Here is a 19,828-nt window from a genome sequence, read left to right on the forward strand (position 1 = left end):
GTATCTGTAAAACCGCCTTCTTCCATCTAAAAAATATATCTAAATTACGGCATATACTCTCAATGACAAATGCGGAACAGTTGGTTCATGCATTCATGACCTCAAGACTAGATTATTGTAACGCTCTACTGGGTGGTTGTTCTGCTCGGCTTTTAAACAAACTACAGTTGGTCCAAAATGCGGCAGCTAGAGTTCTTACTAGAACCAGAAAGTATGACCATATTAGCCCAGTTCTGTCAACATTACATTGGCTCCCTATTAAACATTGTATAGATTTTAAAATCTTGCTACTTACTTATAAAGCTCTAAATGGTTTAGCTCCCCAGTACCTAAGTGAGCTCTTAATGCATTATAGTCCTTCACGTTTATTGCGATCTCAGAATTCAGGCCAGTTGATAATACCCAGAATATCGAAATCAACTGAAGGCGGCAGATCCTTTTCCTATTTAGCACCTAAACTCTGGAACAATCTTCCTAGCATTGTTCGGGAAGCAGACACACTCTGTCAGTTTAAATCTAGACTAAAAACACATCTCTTTGCTCTTGCATACACATAACACATTATCAATACATTAACATTTTTCAAATCCGTTAAAGGATTGTTACGCTGCCATATTTAGGTCGGCCGGAACCGAGAACATTTCCTATAACACTAGATATACCTGTACATCAGAATAAGAATGGCACCTACGCTAATATCTGTCTCTCTGCTTATCCTGAGGTTTGCCGGGTGCTGGATTCAGGCCGTATCCAGATCAGATGGAGAACCAGTGTCTGGACCTGACTACAATGTAGCCCAGGAGACAATGGGCCTACAGACCCAGTTCTGGCTGCATCTATAATTCAGATTTTTAATCCCCGTATCCGCTTACATATATTTATATATAATCTATTTTTAATCTCTATAATAAAAATGTATAATTCAGATTTTGATCTCCATATCCATTTACATATATTATATATATCTTCCAAGGGTTTTTTTCCCTCCTAGGACTTTTTTCCCAGTGCTAGCACGCTGGGTTTTTCTCCTAGGGGGTTTTTTCCACCCCTGGGAGTCAGCCGACATTGGCTTAATGTAGCACCATCTTGTATATGTTACATATTACCACGCTTGGTTGTACAGCTTATTTTTAACCCCTTCCCTTTTTCTGTGCTTCTAATATGTAAAGCTGCTTTGAACAATTACCAATTGTAAAAGCGCTATATAAATAAATTTGACTTGACTTGACTTTTGAAAGGACACTTTTCACGACGCCGTTCGGATTACACCAATTTGTTACGCTACCGTTCGGGCTGTTCGGGGCACCGGCTACCTTTCAGCGACTTATGGATAAGATTCTCTGGCCCCATGCTGCATATGCGGCTGCCTATCTAGATGATATTATTATCTATAGTAATGATTGGCAGCAGCATATGCAGCATGTGAGAGCCATCCTGAGATCGCTGAGAGGGGCTGGGCTCATGGCCATCCCGAAAAAGTGTGCAATTGGGCGCGTGGAAGTAAGGTATCTGGGCTTCCACTTGGGGCATGGACAGGTGCGTCCCCAAATTGACAAGACAGCAGCGACTGCGACCTGTCCGCGCCCCAAGACCAAAAAGGAGGTTAGACAGTTCCTCGGGCTGGCGGGATATTATAGAAGGTTTGTACCTAATTATTTGGCCCTCACCAGCTCGTTGACTGATTTAACTAAAAAGGATGCTCCAGATACGGTCCAGTGGACGGAGCTGTGCCAGCAGGCCTTCACTCAGGTGAAGGCTGCTCTATGTGGCGGGCCATTGCTTCACTCTCCTGACTTTTCTCTCCCTTTTCTGTTGCAGATTGACGCGTCGGACAGAGGGCTGGGTGCTGTCCTGTTCCAGGAGATAGAGGGTGAGGAGCGGCCGGTACTGTACATTAGCTGTAAGCTCTCTAAGAGAGAAGCTAAGTACAGTACCGTAGAAAAAGAGTGTTTGGCTATCAGGTGGGCCGTCCTCACCCTCCGCTATTATCCCCTGGGACGGGAATTCACTCTGCTCAGACCACGCTCCCCTGCAGTGGCTCCACCGCATGAAGGATACCAACGCGCGGATCACTTGTTGGTATCTGGCTCTACAGCCCTTCTCCTCTCATTGACACTCATTGTAAAAGCAGTGCTCTGTGAACACAGAACATGAATGTAAAACAATTTACTTCAGTTAGATGAAATAAATATCTTTTTGGTGTCCTATAAAATGAACTGTTCGCCCTTAACACTAATACACATTAATATACTAAATCAAACTATCCCTTCTGTAAACACACACACATGAACAGAGAGTTAGTGTTTATCCAGTCATTTCTTTATATCAGTAAGCCAAAGAGATTTGAATTTAAAAAATGTATATATTTTTTTTTTCAGTCCAAAACTCCTATTTCAACACTGCTAGAAGAAACTTCATGATCTTCTTAACTCCACTTTCCTGATTCCTTGATATAGACTTTATATACAGCCGTGAACTTTGTTAATGACCAGTAGAGCTGCTGCCGTTCTCATTTAATGCCGGTTTGAACACTGAGTCACTTAGTCATGTGATTTTTGATTTTGATTAAATCCGAGAGGAATCTGAAACACCCCATGCCAGTTGTCAAGCACGGTGGTGAAGGTGATTTAGGTTTATTTTGCAGCCACATGACCTGGGCACCTTGCAGTCATTGAGTGGACCATGAACTCCTCTGTATACCAAAGTATTCTAGAGTCAAATGTGAGGCCATCTGTCCATCAGCCAAAGCTTTTCCACAAGCTGAAGTATATACTAATATAAAGAAGGTGCAAAGAGTCATTCACTCAAACGCAAAACACCATCATGGTAATCCATGACACTTACATAATGCAATAAACATTCATTAAACAACAGAAGATGTAACATAAAACCCTAATGTACATAACTGATAACAAAAACTATTAAGAAACATGATTATTTAAACAAAATACTTTCAAATGTGGAGTGTCACACAGGGAATTGTGGGAATATTAGTTTACAGTTTTTGACTGTAAATTAAACATTGATTTGTTCTTTTTTATATAAAAAAAAAATTACAGCATTTTTCTGTGAAAATTACAAAAAATGTCTGGTTAGAGCTTATACAGTTTTTCCCTGTATATAGTACGGGAATTTACTGTTAATCTATTTACATTTTTTTTCCGTAGCGTTTTTACAATATTTTACCGTTAAAATCACATTAATTTTTTACAGTGTGCCAAACAACAAAATATTGCTTTTTCATTTCTCAAAGCCATCTTGACAGATTCTATACAATCATATATAATGTCCTAAATCATATATTAAATCTAATCAAATATATAATATCAAATCTAATAAAGAATACAAATATCTGGTATGGAGAATAATTTACACCTAAATAAAAAATAATTAAAATGACTTTAAATGTTTGGTACCCGGTGCGTTGTGAGAATGGACCAGTCTGGTGACAAACAGGAAGCTGAACTGATTTTATAGGAATTCTAAAAGAAGTGAGAATGTACCAACTTTGATTCATTAGAGGGGAAACGGGAAAATGTAATGTCCTGATCAGTGTGACTTTTGTCTAATACAATCAACAGATAATTGTCACAGATCCCTGGTCTTCCTGGACTCCATATCCCATGATCCTCCTGTTTCATCACCTGCACTCACTTCCCTCGTCAGCTCCTCATCATCACAGATCACCTGCACCTGGATTCTATTATCTGCACTCCCTTTATAATGCACTCACTCCCTGCACTCCTTGTCCGTTCTCTGTTGTGTTTAATGTATGTTTGGTGTTCCTGCCCTGTGTTAATTAAAGTCTCGTACTATTGTGGAAATCCGTATCTGCCTCGTCTCTCTACACCAGCATCCTTAACAGAAGAACGGACCCTTACCAACTGGATTTTCACAAACTGGAATATGGAGACTTCCACCAGCTCCCTGGCTTCTGCTCCTCCAAGGCCTCTCTCCCATCTGGCAGCTGGCGATCGCCTCATCGGGCTCCTGCAGGTGGGTCGTTCGCTGGAGAGGTATGTGGAGGAGTTCGTTGAGCTTGCTTTCTTGACTAACTGGCCCGACGCTCAGTTGATCGACCTGTTTCTGGATGGACTGGACGACAACACTATTCGTTTTGATGAACCTGTTTTTCGTTTCTCCTTAAGTGAAACTATCAGTTTAATGTTGTGGTTAAATGGCTCCAAATTCTTCGTGGACACGGTTCATGATCAGTGTATGTCTCCAGTCCATCCAGAAACACGGTTGGCCGGGCCAGTCAGTCAATCTCCGTCTTCCTCCGCATGCCCCTCCAGCGAACTCCCTGCCTGCCCCACACGGAACCCACACTCCTCAACTGGGTCCCGAAAGCGGAGGAGGAGGAAACAGCCTGCTCCAGTGTCCCCAGAGCCGGCTCCAGCGTCTCCAGAGCCGGCTCCAGCGTCTCCAGAGCCGGCTCCAGCGTCTCCAGAGCCGGCTCCAGCGTCTCCAGAGCCCGCTCCAGCGTCTCCAGAGCCCGCTCCAGCGTCTCCAGAGCCCGCTCCAGCGTCTCCAGAGCCCGCTCCAGTGTCTCCAGAGCCCGCTCCAGTATCTCCAGAGCCCGCTCCAGTATCTCCAGAGCCCGCTCCAGTATCTCCAGAGCCCGCTCCAGTCCCCACAGAGCCAGCTCCAGTGCCTGTGGGGATCTTAATTGTATTTGAGGGAATGAACTGGCCCTCAGCTCCAGCCGCCGCCTACGAGCCCTCAGCTCCAGCCGCCGCCTACGAGCCCTCAGCTCCAGCCGCCGCCTACGAGCCCTCAGCTCCAGCCGCCGCCTACGAGCCCTCAGCTCCAGCCGCCGCCTACGAGCCCTCAGCTCCAGCCGCCGCCTACGAGCCCTCAGCTCCAGCCGCCGCCTACGAGCCCTCAGCTCCAGCCGCCGCCTACGAGCCCTCAGCTCTCCAGTCGCCGCCGCCGAGCAAAGCTCTCCAGTCTCCGCCGCCGAGCAAAGCTCTCCAGTCTCCGCCGCCGAGCAAAGCTCTCCAGTCTCCGCCGCCGAGCAAAGCTCTCCAGTCGCCGCCGCCGAGCAAAGCTCTCCAGTCTCCGCCGCCGAGCAAAGCTCTCCAGTCTCCGCCGCCGAGCAAAGCTCTCCAGTCTCCGCCGCCGAGCAAAGCTCTCCAGTCTCCGCCGCCGAGCAAAGCTCTCCAGTCTCCGCCGCCGAGCAAAGCTCTCCAGTCTCCGCCGCCGAGCAAAGCTCTCCAGTCTCCGCCGCCGAGCAAAGCTCTCCAGTCTCCGCCGCCGAGCAAAGCTCTCCAGTCTCCGCCGCCGAGCAAAGCTCTCCAGTCTCCGCCGCCAAACCAGCTCCATGCTCCTCCACCCACACATTGACTTTATTCCTTGGACTCCTCAATATGATCCTAAACCTCTCCAAGTATTTTTTGGGGGGGGCCAAGTACCCGTGGGTGGGGGACATGTGGGCGCCACACATGTGGGTGGGCCTCTGACATGGCCTGCCAAGGCTCCTGACCCGCCGTGGCCTGCCAAGGCTCCTGACCCGCCGTGGCCTGCCAAGGCTCCTGACCCGCCGTGGCCTGCCAAGGCTCCTGACCCGCCATGGCTCATGGATCCGGGATCCAGGGCGCCCGCCCCCCCTCCCGGTTATTCTATTTACGGCGCGAGGACGCGCCTACCGGGAGGGGGAGGTACTGTCACAGATCCCTGGTCTTCCTGGACTCCATATTCCATGATCCTCCTGTTTCATCACCTGCACTCACTTCCCTCGTCAGCTCCTCATCATCACAGATCACCTGCACCTGGACTCTATTATCTGCACTCCCTTTATAATGCACTCACTCCCTGCACTCCTTGTCCGTTCTCTGTTGTGTTTAATGTATGTTTGGTGTTCCTGCCCTGTGTTAATTAAAGTCTCGTACTATTGTGGAAATCCGTATCTGCCTCGTCTCTCTACACCAGCATCCTTAACAATAATGTCTTAAACCTATTATTTAATTAAATTTATTTACTGGCTTTTTATGTGCTTACCCAATTGAGAATGGAAAGTGGATTAAATAAAATCTAATGAAGAATACCAATATCTTGTATGGACAATAATTTACACCTAAATAAAAACACACTGTAAACCTACAATGTTTTGACAAACACTGAATACATGAATAGATGTGCATTCAATTATACATTATGAACTTCAGAGATTTGTTTCAGTGATTTTTTTAATAAGTAATGACACTATCAGACATATACATCCATAGCTGTGTAAGCTACATACATTATATCTGCATCTATTTTGTACTTTAACCTGTTTAATTGCTCATAAAACTGCATCAAAGCACTAAAAATTGATTATGCCAATTTAAAATTTGTGTCAATAAATGTTGGACAAAGAGTTAAAGAGAAAGATAATGTGCTTTTTCTGTTAGAGTGACATGAAGGGATGAACATGACATGCTTTTATTGTGACATACGTGTTAAGCAGTGTTTTTAAATTGTATCCTATTCAGACTGGGAAGAGAGGAGTTGCAACAATGTGATACTTTTATGGTGTTTTTGTCCTTTTTAGAGCTTAATAGACATGGTCGCCATGAACTTTAATTTCATCAGTCATTCAGGTTATATTGGTTAAAGTTTATTCTTTAAGCATCAGCGCCCCCTGCTGGGTCACATTTAGTGTTGGAAGGCGCAGATCTTCTGTCTGTGATTAGTAAAATACAGTTACTGTACTTATGACTATTTATTTTTACTGATTTATTTACTTACCTACTTGTGCCTCTTTGTAAGAAATCCTAACCTCTCCTTTGTTTCTTTCAAAAGCTTGACCAAAGGCGATTATACAAGACATCATCACATGAAGTAGACATTTCTGGGGTTTGTTTTTGTTTTTTTATTCTCTCTCTCTTCTTGTATTGTTTGAGCTGTACATTCCTCCAATGAGCTGATCATGTGTGTTTTGGCTGTTAGATTTCATGTATTGTTTCATAAGGTTTTCATTTATTTTTCTGGATATAATTAAACCCGACGGACTGAAATGAATGTGTAGCATCAGCACATGAAACTCTTACATCAGCACAAACAGACAGCTTTAATGAATCATCTCATCATGAGGCGCTGCTGTATGAACCCAGAGCTACGATCATGGAAACATTGAGAGGTTTTTCTTCAGGAGTTTCTTTTTTTCAGTAATAGTTCTAGCAGAAGTTTCACGACTGGTGTAAACATGTTGCCAAATATGCCAATCAATCACCGCCATAATCAGTCTGATAATATGAGAGTTTTTAGATTATTCAAGCTAAAAGTTGAAGGACAACAGACCATTTAAATGATTTTAAATGTTAAAACTAGTTATTTTGCGCACAGAAATTTGCTGACCAGATTTGCAGTGATTCGGTCTAGTAAAGTCTGGTACTTATGGACTCATTTAACATATACAGAGCTGTCAGCACAGATGCATCCTGGGAGGAATGCAATTTATGTTGATCTAAATTATCCATCATGCATGTATCAGATCATTTGAGTGACAGCTGAGGAATATGAGAGCTCATGAATAACTCTAGATTGATCCAGCTGCCAATATTGTGTATAAATAGAGCTTGTTAAAAAGGAAAACATCATATTCATATGGGCTCATAATGAATATATCGGGTTCATATTTCATCCAGCTGAGGTCTGAAATCATCACTGACTCCATCAGACGCTGCTGATACAAACATAATCATCTGTGCATCGTTTCTGGATTCCGGAATAGATGACAGGGAAATTGAAGAACATTAGCTATTAAAATTTTAATAGTAAATGGCATGTTTCAAGTTACAACAGAAACAGAATCATTCAAATGTTATTTTGAAAAATAAAAACTGTTCTCTTAAATAAACTATACATAACAAACTGAGCTTTCACTTTCTACAGATTCTCTGTAATTTCCAAATCGCATTTGTTGACAGCTTAAATCATTTTATACCATGAATACAGTCAGACAGGCTTCACAAATAAATTAATAAGTCCACCAAAACCTTGTAAAACATGAATTATAATGGCGAAAATTCATGCACATTGTGTTTTGAGTATAATATGTTACTGTAAATCTTATGATGTTACTGTATACTGAGCGAAGTAGCATCCATGTGTTCATGATCTGTCCTGTCTGAACATAACACATCATTTATCTAGAATGAATAATGGTGACTTCAGCAATAGACTAAATGATTTTTCATCATTTAGTCAAGTTTGAAGAAGTATGTTTTCACAGTTCAAAGTTTAGGAAGAGTGATATGGATAATTATGTGATGTTTATATCAGATGAGAGATAACATGATGTTTCAATTGTCTTTATCAGATTGGATTAATCTGAAATTAATAAGTTTGAAAACAGAATATAGATTTGACTGATTATATGACTGTTGGCCATACTGTATAATCAGTCATTATATGACTACTATATATATGACTATCAAATAAGTCACTTAATGTTTATTGTAATTCAAGTAACAAATATGTTTTTTATTATTATTTATTTATTTATTTATTTTATGGTTTTAGTTAACTATAATAACCCTGGTTGGCGCTACACAGAAATACCCCGGCAGCTTTAATGACCTGCGTCTGTGTCTCTGGGGACATTTAGGGATGACCAATTCTTTCAGTGAATTTAATTATTTGATTTGTCCCCAGAAGTGGCCTTTGTAATTTGGAAGAAACAATCGGAGAATAAACATTTGAGTAAACAATTTAATTCAGCGCATTAATATTTTTAATGTCTCAGGAGACAAGCCAAAGATTTTTTTTTTTTCCCTTATTGAAATTATTCCTTTTAAATTTGAATACAATTCAAATATTATTATTAAATAAAATTCGAATTTAACCATTTTGACAGCCATACTCTTTCTAATTATAAACGCATTCTATCTCTTTAACCAGAACTATTGTTGCAATCATAACATACAACAAAAACAGCATTCAAACTTCGCCTCTCAGTCACTCAGCTAAAATGAAATAATACTAAGTGCCAGCAGGTGGCGGAAAATCATTGTCTAAAGTGATAGTTCACCCCCCAAAAAAATAAAATTTTGTCATCATTTATTATAACCCTAATGTTCAAAACCTGTACGAGTTTCTTTCTTCTGCTGAAAACAAAAGAAGATATTTTAAAGAATGTTGGTAATCAAGCAGTTGACAGTAGCCGTTGACTTCCATCATACCTTTTCTCCTATTATGGAAGTTTAACTGTTTGGTAATCAATACATTTTTTAAAATATCTTCTTTTGTGTTCAGCAGAAGAAAGAAACTCATACAGGTTTGGAACAACTTGAGGGTAAGTAAATGAGTCATTCATTAGAGTGATTTGTTCAAAAACGAGGATTCATTCTGTAGCTAAACTGAATGTTGCTCAGAGATGCGCAATGGCTCTAGTGGTTGGAACTATTTTTTGTTGGCAAAAAAGAGGAAAAACAGACAATATTGACACTATTGTGCCTAAAATGTAAGTCAACTTATTGTTTGTTGAATTGTTGTATTAAATCAATATCACATTTGCTAATGTGCTGATATTTGGGAAAACAGCACTTTTGTTTTTCACCATTTTTTTCTCCATATCTTGGTTTTGAAAGCATTTTTATTAATTTTGGTGGCATTTTTGGCCCAAGCCCCCTTCATTTTCTGACCCTGTTTGTGTTCGCTGTGTGATAGTGGGGTCGGGGCTCTTTTTCCAGCACAAGTGGAGGCCCCTTCTGTTGCGAGGCCCATTTCAAGTGAAATGGGTAAAACAGCAAATGCGGCTACTGTTCGTCCCCCATGTGCATGTAGGGCTTGAGGTCTCAGGATGGTGATACGAACATTAAAAAATAGTAAAAATAACTGAAACTGCATCTTCACCATAAGTGTTCTATTGATCCTTCTGTCCTTAGAAAGTAAAAGCATAAACGACTCCAACCACTACGATGTTCCCGATGGTGGCAATGATGGCTATCCACAGCCAGACGGCATCGCTGGACATGTGCTGCTGCTCCTCCTGTTGTGCCGGTGCTGAGGCAGGGGGCGCTGCGTTCACGCTGGCAGACGAGTTGAAGAGCGAGTGCTCTGTGCTGCAGTCGTCCATGGGAGACGCGTCCATGAAAGCACCGCTCATCATTGGAAGCTGAAAGATAGAGAGTTCAACGTCACTTTTCACTGGTTATGCTGTGCAAGATTTTAAACTAGATTTTTAAACTATGCTGGGTGACTGCTAGAGCGTTGCTATGCAGTTGCTTGGGTGGTCAGGGTGGTTGCTAGGGTAGCCTGGGTGGCTACAAGTCTAATGGGTAAAATATGGACAAACCCAACAGGTTGGTTTAAATTTTTTATCAAAATTTTTTTGAACCCAAAAGTTGGGCTGGTTTGAAACAACCCAGCATTTTTTAGAGTGTAGTCTGGGTGGTTTCTAGGATGTTGCTATATGTTGGCTGGATATTCTAATTGGTTGTTAGGGTGGTGTGAGTGGTTGCTAGGGTGTTTTGAGTGGTTGCTATGCAGTTGCTTTTGTGTTCCTATGTTCCTAAGTGTTATGATCACCGTCTGTTCCTGTCTCTTCCCAGACTACATTCCCCATCATCCTCTCTGCCAGTCACATTGACACACTCCACACCGCTGCAGCTCATTACCAGGACTATAAAGGACTTTCACTCACACCACCTCACCGGGAAGTCTTGATTACCCTGTGTGTCAATTCCAAGCGTTATCCTGTGTTTATCCTATTTCCCTGTCTGTTCCTGTTCCTGCCTTTGACCCTTGCCTTGTTATCCTGTTTCGTGATTGATATCTGCCTGCCTTTGACCATTGCCTGTATTCTGACCACGATTCTGCCTGTTCCTTGTGATTCCTGTTTGCTTCTGTCTGACCCTGCCTGTACGACCACTCTAACTTCAATAAAGCTGCAAATGGATCTTACCATGAGTCCCGCATCATTACAGAAGACTTCGCCCCCACCATGATCCAGCAGCTTTCCTAGAGTGCATTTGTCCGGTATGAACATTACACAATTGTTATTGTGGAGTACGCAGGGCACACGATCGTTAGAGGAATATGTGAAGGAATATTTGGACATTGCTTACTTCTCTGATCTGCCTGACTGTGCACTAACTGATTTTTTTTTTTTTGTGATGGCGTCAACCAACCTCTCCAGAATAAATTAAGATGAGAGGGACCACGTTCATCACTTAGCAGCTTTATGGACTATGCTTTGTTGTCTGTTGGTTCTCTGTTTACTGTGGGTGTCACAGAGAAATGCAACATCTCACTGAATCCCGTAATGACCGCCGCGCCAAAGGACACTCACAAAATGGCGGCCACCATCACCACAACACCAAGTCAAGTCAGTACTGGGTATCCTGAATCAAGTCAAGTCACAGTCAATCTCCGTGAGCCACGTCACGTCTCCGCTGATCGCCCAGAGTCACGTCACATCTCCGCTGATCGCCCAGAGCCACGCCACATCTCTGGATTTGTCAGAGAGTGGAGGGGGTTACGCTCCAGTGTGAATGATCCTCCACTGACTACAGCACACGCAGCTGGCATTCCGAAACCTCCGCCAGCTACGCACTCAAGCCTGCCAGTCGCTTCGCTCTCAAGCCCGCCGGTCGCTTCGCTCTCGAGCCAGCTTTGAAACGTACTTTAAACCACCTGTGTCGATGGACAAGATGGCCACTCCTACCTCCACAGAACCTGCTCCAGCCCGTGAGTCCGCTCCTGAGTCCACAGAGGAAGTGGGCACGAAACCACTGCCTCACCCATGTAAAAGGAGGAAGAGGAGGAAGAAAGCTTCCTTCATCCTTCAACTCCCAGAGGCCTCCCCACAGGCCGTTCTTGCACTTCCCAAGCATCTTGCCCTGCCGGCACCACCCGAGCTCCTTGCCCCTCTGAGCTGCCTCTGAGCTGCTATGGCCGTCTATGGACTATAACTCCCTATGGCCATTTATGGACTTTGACCCACCGTGGTCATCTACAGACTCTGTTTCACTGGGGCCGGCCACTGCATCTGATCTGCCGTGGTTGCCCAAGCCACCTGACCTGCCGTGGTTGCCCAAGCCACCTGACCTGCCGTAGTTGCCCGAACCACCTAACCTACCATGGCTGCCCAAGCCACCTGACCTGCCGTGTCTGTCCAAGCCACCTGACCTGCCATGGTTGCCCGAACCACCTAACCTGCCGTGGCTGCCCGAGCCACCTGACCCGCCATGGATTCCTGGCACTACTGACCTGCCATGGCTGCCCGTGGCACCTTACTACCCGTGGCACCTGTGGCACCTGATCCTCCGTGGCTGCCCGAGTTCCTGGACCTGCATTGGGGACCCCGTTCCTGTCTGCATGCAGGTCTCCAATGCACCCACCCCCCCTTAGCAAACACCTCAGATAACATTGCTGGTTTTGTAGTTTAATGCAAGGCATAAGATTTTTATTTTTTTTTTCTACCTGTTTTGTTGAGGTTTGATCTAGAGATGCACTAATGTATCTGTATCAGTAATCAATATAATATTGGTATCAACCGATAAAAGCAATTATTTTCACTATTGGTAATCGGCCAATTGTTTAAAAACAGCTACTGTTCTATCAATCAAAAGGGGACAGAACATTTTTTTTTTTATTTATTTTTTTTTTTATTTGATTTTAAACTCTAATATTATAATAATGTACCAAATGAAAGGGTCCCCTGTATAGTTTACTGCATTATTTTGGAGAGATTTCTTTTTCTTTAAGAAAATCAAACTATATCGGTAGATATCATTCTGAACTAGATAAAAAAGTCAGTCGAGACAAACTTTAAAGTTGGTTTGAGAAAGCCTGACCAGAAAGTTTGAAGAAGTTTTAAAAGCTTGAAGTATGAAGGTTTTCAGTTTAGATTTTCGTTTTAGTTTAGTAGTTTTAAAAGCTAGCTAAGACAGACAGACAGATCAGACAGACAGAACCATAAGTCGGATCAGTTAGAAAAGATAAAGTCAAAACAGTCTGAAGGTCTGACCAAGGTTTGGAGGTTCTAGCTTCAAAGCTCTACGAGGAGTTAGAGTTAATCGAGATAATCGATTATCGGCAGAGAAATTTAGTATCGTGCATCACTGATCACATCACAAAACTTAAATGAGTAATAATGATAGTAATACTTGCCTTAGCAAACACCACAAATAACATTGTTGGGTTTGTAGTTTTATTTTATGCATTGCATTTGAAGAATACCTTTATATAGCCTGAACAAATCCTGCTGCAGGCACTGAGGAGTAAAACCATGTGTTGAATCATCAAAGCACATCAACACGAAAACTGAATTCGAGCAGACCATATCTCACGAATGTTGTTGTTCTGCCAGAAAATATTTCCCAGAGCATCTTCATATCTGTTTCGAATGGCACAGTTAAAGGAGAACTGTCTCATGACAATTGTTAGACACGAGAAGCGTGTTTCCCCACACATGCACGCGAGGCCCGCAGAGGGAACTGGGGCTGAATTAATGTGCCATAAATATTTAGGAAGTGGGAAGTGAGAGTGATTTGTTGGTTGAGACAATCAAAGCCCAACAGCACAGGCTGCTGGAGCAATAAAAAGCCTTGTTCCATCTGTACTGTACATACAGTATGATGCCTCTGAGAAAGACTTCTTGCTTTCCCTGATAAAATGTAAATATGTGCCTTGAATGCAGGAATCGTCTGCGATTTATATATATATATATATATATATATATATATATATATATATATATATATATATATATATATATATATATATATATATATATAATTTTTTTTTTTTTTTTTTTTTTTTAAATAACCCAGAAAGCCTTTTCTTCCTTGGCTAAATTAATTATCATTCACACAGTCACAGACACTATTACCACATGCTATAGAGAGTTTGCAGCCCTTTGGCTGGTTAGTATGTCTCCTGCTGGTAACTACAATATGTGGTTTTAAGCAGGAAAATTTAAATGCATTTTTAAAAGTAATATTCATTTTATTAGGGGTGAAACTTTTTAATGATGTAAACATGCTAAGCATGTCAGTATTAAATAGCCAACATTCGGTTTTGGGAAGGAAGAAGAATTTTAATGAGAATGCATAAACCTTTAAAGACAGTCTTTCTGGAATATATAGGTTGTTAATTGATAGTATTTGCTTTTGCTAAAGCAGTCTGTTTGCATTAAAACAACTTATTTTTTTTAAATATTAGTGTTTAACAGAGGAATTCATGGTGAAAAACTACATTACCCATGATGCATATACTGATGCATGTACAGAAAATTCCACCAATCAGAGTTGTGGCAAGGAAATTGCTTTAAAAGAGCTGTCTATATGTGCATATTTTGCAATAATCTTAAAAGAAAAAAAAAAAAAAAAAGTTTCTATAATCAAGAAATGTACATGAATATTTTTTTGTAATTTGCAATGCTTCACGGGATTGTAGTTTTTTCAAATATTTTTTTGCTTCAGATTAAAGTTTGTAATGTTCTAATGAGTCCTCATTGCTGGTTGGTTTGGTTCATGGCTTAATTTTGCACTTTAATGCACATGGGAGAAATGAATGGAAAAAATACTTTCAGAACCAACGCTGGTGAAAAAGTGGGCAGACACTAATGCAATCTCTTGAAAGGTCAGACTTTAGCAGTGTAGTATTGATGAGTGAGACACTAACTCTGCTCGTTTATCTCATGCTAATGATGAGACACCTCTGTGTTTACACATTACAGAGGACGTGAACCGTTCACCTCGCTGATCACAGCACTGTACTTTATTGATTCTGCCAGACAATCAGTAAATGCATGAGTAAAACGGGTTGTAGAGTGCTGGATAAAGCCGAACATTATCGCTTTACTCATGAAGGACGGAAGCTGATGAGGTCTGTCTGTCTATCTATCTATCTATCTATCTATCTATCTATCTATCTATCTATCTATCTATCTATCTATCTATCTATCTATCTATCTATCTATCTATCTATGTATGTATGTATGTATGTATGTATGTATGTATGTATGTATGTATGTATGTATGTATCTATCTATCTATCTATCTATCTATCTATCTATCTATCTATCTATCTATCTATCTATCTATCTATCTATCTATCTATCTATCTATCTATCTATCTATCTATCTATCCCTATTTCCCTTTTTATGTAACCATCCATCCATCCATCCATCCATCCATCCATCCATCCATCCATCCATCCATCTATCCATCTCTTTATTTGTCCATCAGTCCACTATCCATCCCTATTTATGTTTTTCTATCCATCCATCATCCATCCCTATTTACCTGTTTATCTATTTAACTATCTATCATCTATCATCCATCCATCTCTCTATTTGTCATCCATCCATCCATCCATCCATCCATCCATCCATCCATCCATCCATCCATCCATCCATCCATCCATCCATCCATCCATCCATCCATCCATCCCTATATTTATCTGTTTTTCTATTTAACTATCTATCTTGCATCCATCCCTATTCATTTGTTTTTCTATTTAACTATCTGTCTATCATCTATCCATCCATCCATGCATCCATCCATATTTATCTGCTTATCTATTTAACTGTCTATCCGTCCGTCTGTCTTTCCTTACCATGCATTATTAATAAAAACAACAATATTTTATTTATGCACAGTTGTAAGGAACAGTCTGAACTCATGGAGATATGGAAAAATTCAACATTAAAACACACCCACTCACAGTTTTATAATGTCATTTCAATATTTAAGCCTTTAAAGCTGGAATAGAAATGTAACTTGCGCATGAAGGGACGGACGACAATGGAAAGAGCTTTAAACAAAAGCTTCATTACAGCCGTATGAAAAATGCATTTCTTTCAAAGACGCCTTCACTATTCTGGTCTTAATGTGAATTAAATCCACAAACCATTCAGCTCTTCATCATGCTAATGAGCTTTTCTAATATAATTGACCTACTTCTGTACTGAATTACTCAAGTGGAAAATACAGTGGCCCTGAAAGTATTTCGACACTGAAGTCACATTTAATGTCTGAATGTATAAGAAAAATATCAAAGAAAGTGTCGAAGAGGCCACTGTATGTTACATCATGCCTACGCATGACTTTACTGAAGTAAAATGTTTATATGAGTTTAAATCTCGAATCTCCTTTAATGTGTTTTGACCAAAATGCTGCTGTGACTTTATAAAAGAGCTTTCCTTTCAGAAGAACATTAGCCTGTGGCAGAAAGATGTGTTTCCAGACGGACGGCCACGGATGTGCTGGAAAGCCCTGAGCAGGTGTCGTGTTCCCCTGCACGAGCTCTTAGCGAATGCACACACACTAAAACTGATTCCCATGTCATGCTCAGATACGTTTCAGGGAGAAACAGGGTCATTTTAGGGCAGCGATACCATGGAGTGTATAACTCTGTGGCTGTGTTTGGGTAGAATACTAGCATACTGCTTAATCTATTATAGATCTATTATACCCTTTTACAAAGTCTTGATTTTGTTTTTGGGCTCTGCTAAAACAGGTTTTCATGCTTGAATGTTCAAAAATACATTATTTTCCTCATATTCTCCATTGTTGCAGCTCCTCTCTTCCCAGTCTGTCAGTAACGCTCTGTTTAGTTCCTCTCTATGAAGCCCCTCTTTCTGAAAAGCACAAAGTGCTCTGATTGGTCAGCTGGAGCAGTGTGTAGTGATTGGTCAAGCACCTCGAGAGTGTTTGGGAAATGCACCGCCCCTTACCATAACCGCCAGTTTCAACACACTACTAACTAACTCAACCAGGCCCCGCCCCTTTATTCTGCATATGAATTATGTAAATGAGGAATATTGTGAAGTGTTCATTCCTGGAAGAAAACTCAAGACTACAATGGAGGCGTTTCAGAGAGTTCAGGAAAGTTATTTAAACTTTGTACATTTTAGCATGTCTGGGTCATCTTTTTCATCATCTGTGATTGAAAAGCCATTTTTAACAGTTATTACGGCAATTTCATCTGCAAAGGTGTAGTTTTCAACCTCACTTGATCAACAGCAGGATCTCCAGTGAGGCGTTGTGATGTTTGTGACAGGAAACTAGAGCGGAGAAGAGGAAGAGATGGAAACAGACCTCAAGCAACAACATGACCGACTTCCACTAGAAGAAGAAACAAGGTTTGAGGGTAAAAGTGATATTTTCTTGAACGCACATCAGCTCAGTCAGACGGAGGGCAGGCGGCACATCTGTGAAGCATCAGGAATATTTCTAAGGAACAATATCAATTTCAGAGTTTCATGCAGATGTGGTTTATCCTTTGAATATGCTAGAGATCAGTTCTGATAATCTTGCTTGTTTATTATGCTTATGTTTTCATGAATTTTGTTTATATCCCATTGAAAAAGAATATTGAATGAGAAACATGTAGGAACAGAAGTTTATAGGATAGTGAAAAGTGCTTCTATGGCAAGTCAATAAAAAAAAAGTGACATCTACCAAATTGAAAGTCTAAAAAGGAAAGAGTAGATGATTGCTGAGCTAGACTGACACATGACTCAACAAGAAGAACCTGTGAAGCTCATAAATATGAATTTTCTATCCATTATTCATGCATGTCATGTGGGAAGGTCTGCTGTAAATCAGATGTTTTGTCCTTCAGTTTGTTGCTGTGACTCAATAGAGCTCTCGCTGATTCAGTTAAGTCCACGATCGTATGAATCAGAGGATAAGAAGATGATTGATATAATAACTCCATTTCCTGCTGTCCTAATAATGGCTCTTGTTTCCTTCAGTTTGCTATACGGGCTGATTGTACGGATGTTAGTGCAGCAGGTAATTTACTGCTCAATTTACCACTCTTCAGATGAAATCTAAATAATGTCTCAAAGCTCAGATTAGCTGAAGAAAAGTCAGAAGTCTCAATATGAGCTCAAATATTTCTCATTAAATGATCAGAGCTGCTCTCCTAATTAATTTTATAGCTCTATACTTTATATACTCTATATATGGTTATTAAAATTAGTATAAATTAAATGTAGTGAAACAAATACTATCATGATAAAGATTTAAAGTTGATTTAAATATTTAAATTTTTGCATTACATTAATGAGAATTTAGGTGTAAATATGCTTAATTTTCATAAAAATAATAAAAAAGGCTAAATATAAAAAATATTTTAATAATATAAACATTAAACATTATAAACGGGGTTTCTGCGGGTCCTAAAAAGTCTTAATTCGCCCCTTACACAAATTAAGGTCTTTTATCAGAGCAGAAAGTCTTAAATTCATAAAGTTATGGCATTAAATGTTGCATGAACTGCAAAAAAAAAAAAAAAAAAAAAAAAAAAAAAAAAAAAAAATATATATATATATATATATATATATATATATATATATATACATATATATATATATATATATATATAGAATTTTTTTATTATTATTATTTTCCAGTACAAATATCTAAACATCTTTGAATCAAGATACATTTACTTGAGGTTCAAATATAAAATGGTGTCCTAAAAAAATAACAAAATTAATGCCTAAAACAAGAACAAATATGTCAACGAGTTATGAAAACTTCCCTTTTAATTAAGCTGTTTTTTTTTTTTTGTTTTTTTTTTGAGCCCATTGACAGGGATTTGTTTTGGTTTTAATTACAAACTCGCTTCATATTGATCAATTTCACAGAAAACAAGACTTCTTATTTTATGCCATTTTGCATCTCCAGCAAATACATCTTGATTTAAGACATTTGCACCGGAAAACAAGACAAAAATACAAAGGAAGCACAGTACTTTTGTGCAGTGTGATCAGTATATTATAAATTATAAAATAGTTGTTTCCATATTATAGTGGAGGGGAGCTACTTTTGTGTTCAACTCTCGAGAATGAACCTCAATGGTTACGCAGCACGTTTGAGCTTGAGGAGGTTTGTTCTTGTGCATCATTCATGTTTGGTTGAGCTACTGATGAAAAAAAAAAAAAACAAGTGATTGAGTTTCATCAGAATATTTGGACTAAACCACTTGATTTCATATGGATTAGATTTACGATCTCTTTATGAAGTTTTTGTAGCATCAAAATGGTTGTTGCAAAGGCAGTCATTGAAGGGACAGAAATCTCTCAGATTTAATCAAAAAGATCTTCATTCATGTTCTGAAGAAGAATGAAAGTCTTTTTATCTTTTTAAAAATGTATCTGCCATGGTATTTACATGATATTTGTTAATTTTGTCTTTATGATACAAGCTTCAAGCAAGTATAAATGATGAGGCTTGAGTGTCTATGTAATGTATGGGGATGTAGTTCTAAATATAGGCCTATTGATAGCTGAGGTAACTTCAACACATGAGCTTGTTTTTATAACAGGTCACGGTGTCACAGCGCTGTTTCTTGCAGCTCCGAGGAAGGTCACGTCAGATGTTCTGAATCCACAAAAAGACACGAAGCTCCACGAGAGAAACTCCACAGGGAGCAGAACGTGTGTCTGAAGCATCAGTATAACCAGCCGTACGGCGCGGCGGCGGCTCCAAACAGCACGCCACTGAAATACAATTCATAAATTACTAATGCAAGCAATTCCTGTTCTCATAGTGCTCCGTTCTCATTTTTCAAGTACTGGATTCATGACTAGGTCATAAATAAACCTGACAGCATGAAATGCATCAGTTTACATGACCCCCACAGTATTGTACACTGTACAGTGACCCCAAAATGTATTAAAAATGTATGAATGCCATTGCATTAGATAATTTACTCTGAAGGAAGATGCACAGACACACTTTGCAATTGAAACAGGTGTAATAGATGCAGTTTTGAAAATAAAGACATATTTATAAGTGTCCAGATACTTCATGAACTAAATGCATCTTCACATTATTATCGTTTACAAAAAATAAATTAATTTTGGTATTAAAATAA

At 40.1% G+C, this 19,828-nt stretch overlaps 1 protein-coding gene across 1 annotated transcript; it reads right to left on the reverse strand.

Moving 5' to 3' along the window:
• Positions 1-9,868: 9,868 nt before the first annotated feature.
• LOC137006298 (uncharacterized protein C14orf132) lies at positions 9,869-10,975 on the reverse strand. Its single transcript, XM_067366930.1, has 2 exons — positions 10,892-10,975; positions 9,869-10,102 (listed from the first exon to the last, which is right to left on the reverse strand). Exons 1-2 carry the CDS (start codon positions 10,973-10,975, stop codon positions 9,869-9,871), a joined length of 318 nt encoding a protein of 105 aa, XP_067223031.1.
• Between the last annotated feature and the right edge of the window lie 8,853 nt (positions 10,976-19,828).

The sequence above is a fragment of the Chanodichthys erythropterus genome, chromosome 18 (assembly GCF_024489055.1).
Source record: "Chanodichthys erythropterus isolate Z2021 chromosome 18, ASM2448905v1, whole genome shotgun sequence".
Taxonomy (NCBI): domain Eukaryota; kingdom Metazoa; phylum Chordata; class Actinopteri; order Cypriniformes; family Xenocyprididae; genus Chanodichthys; species Chanodichthys erythropterus.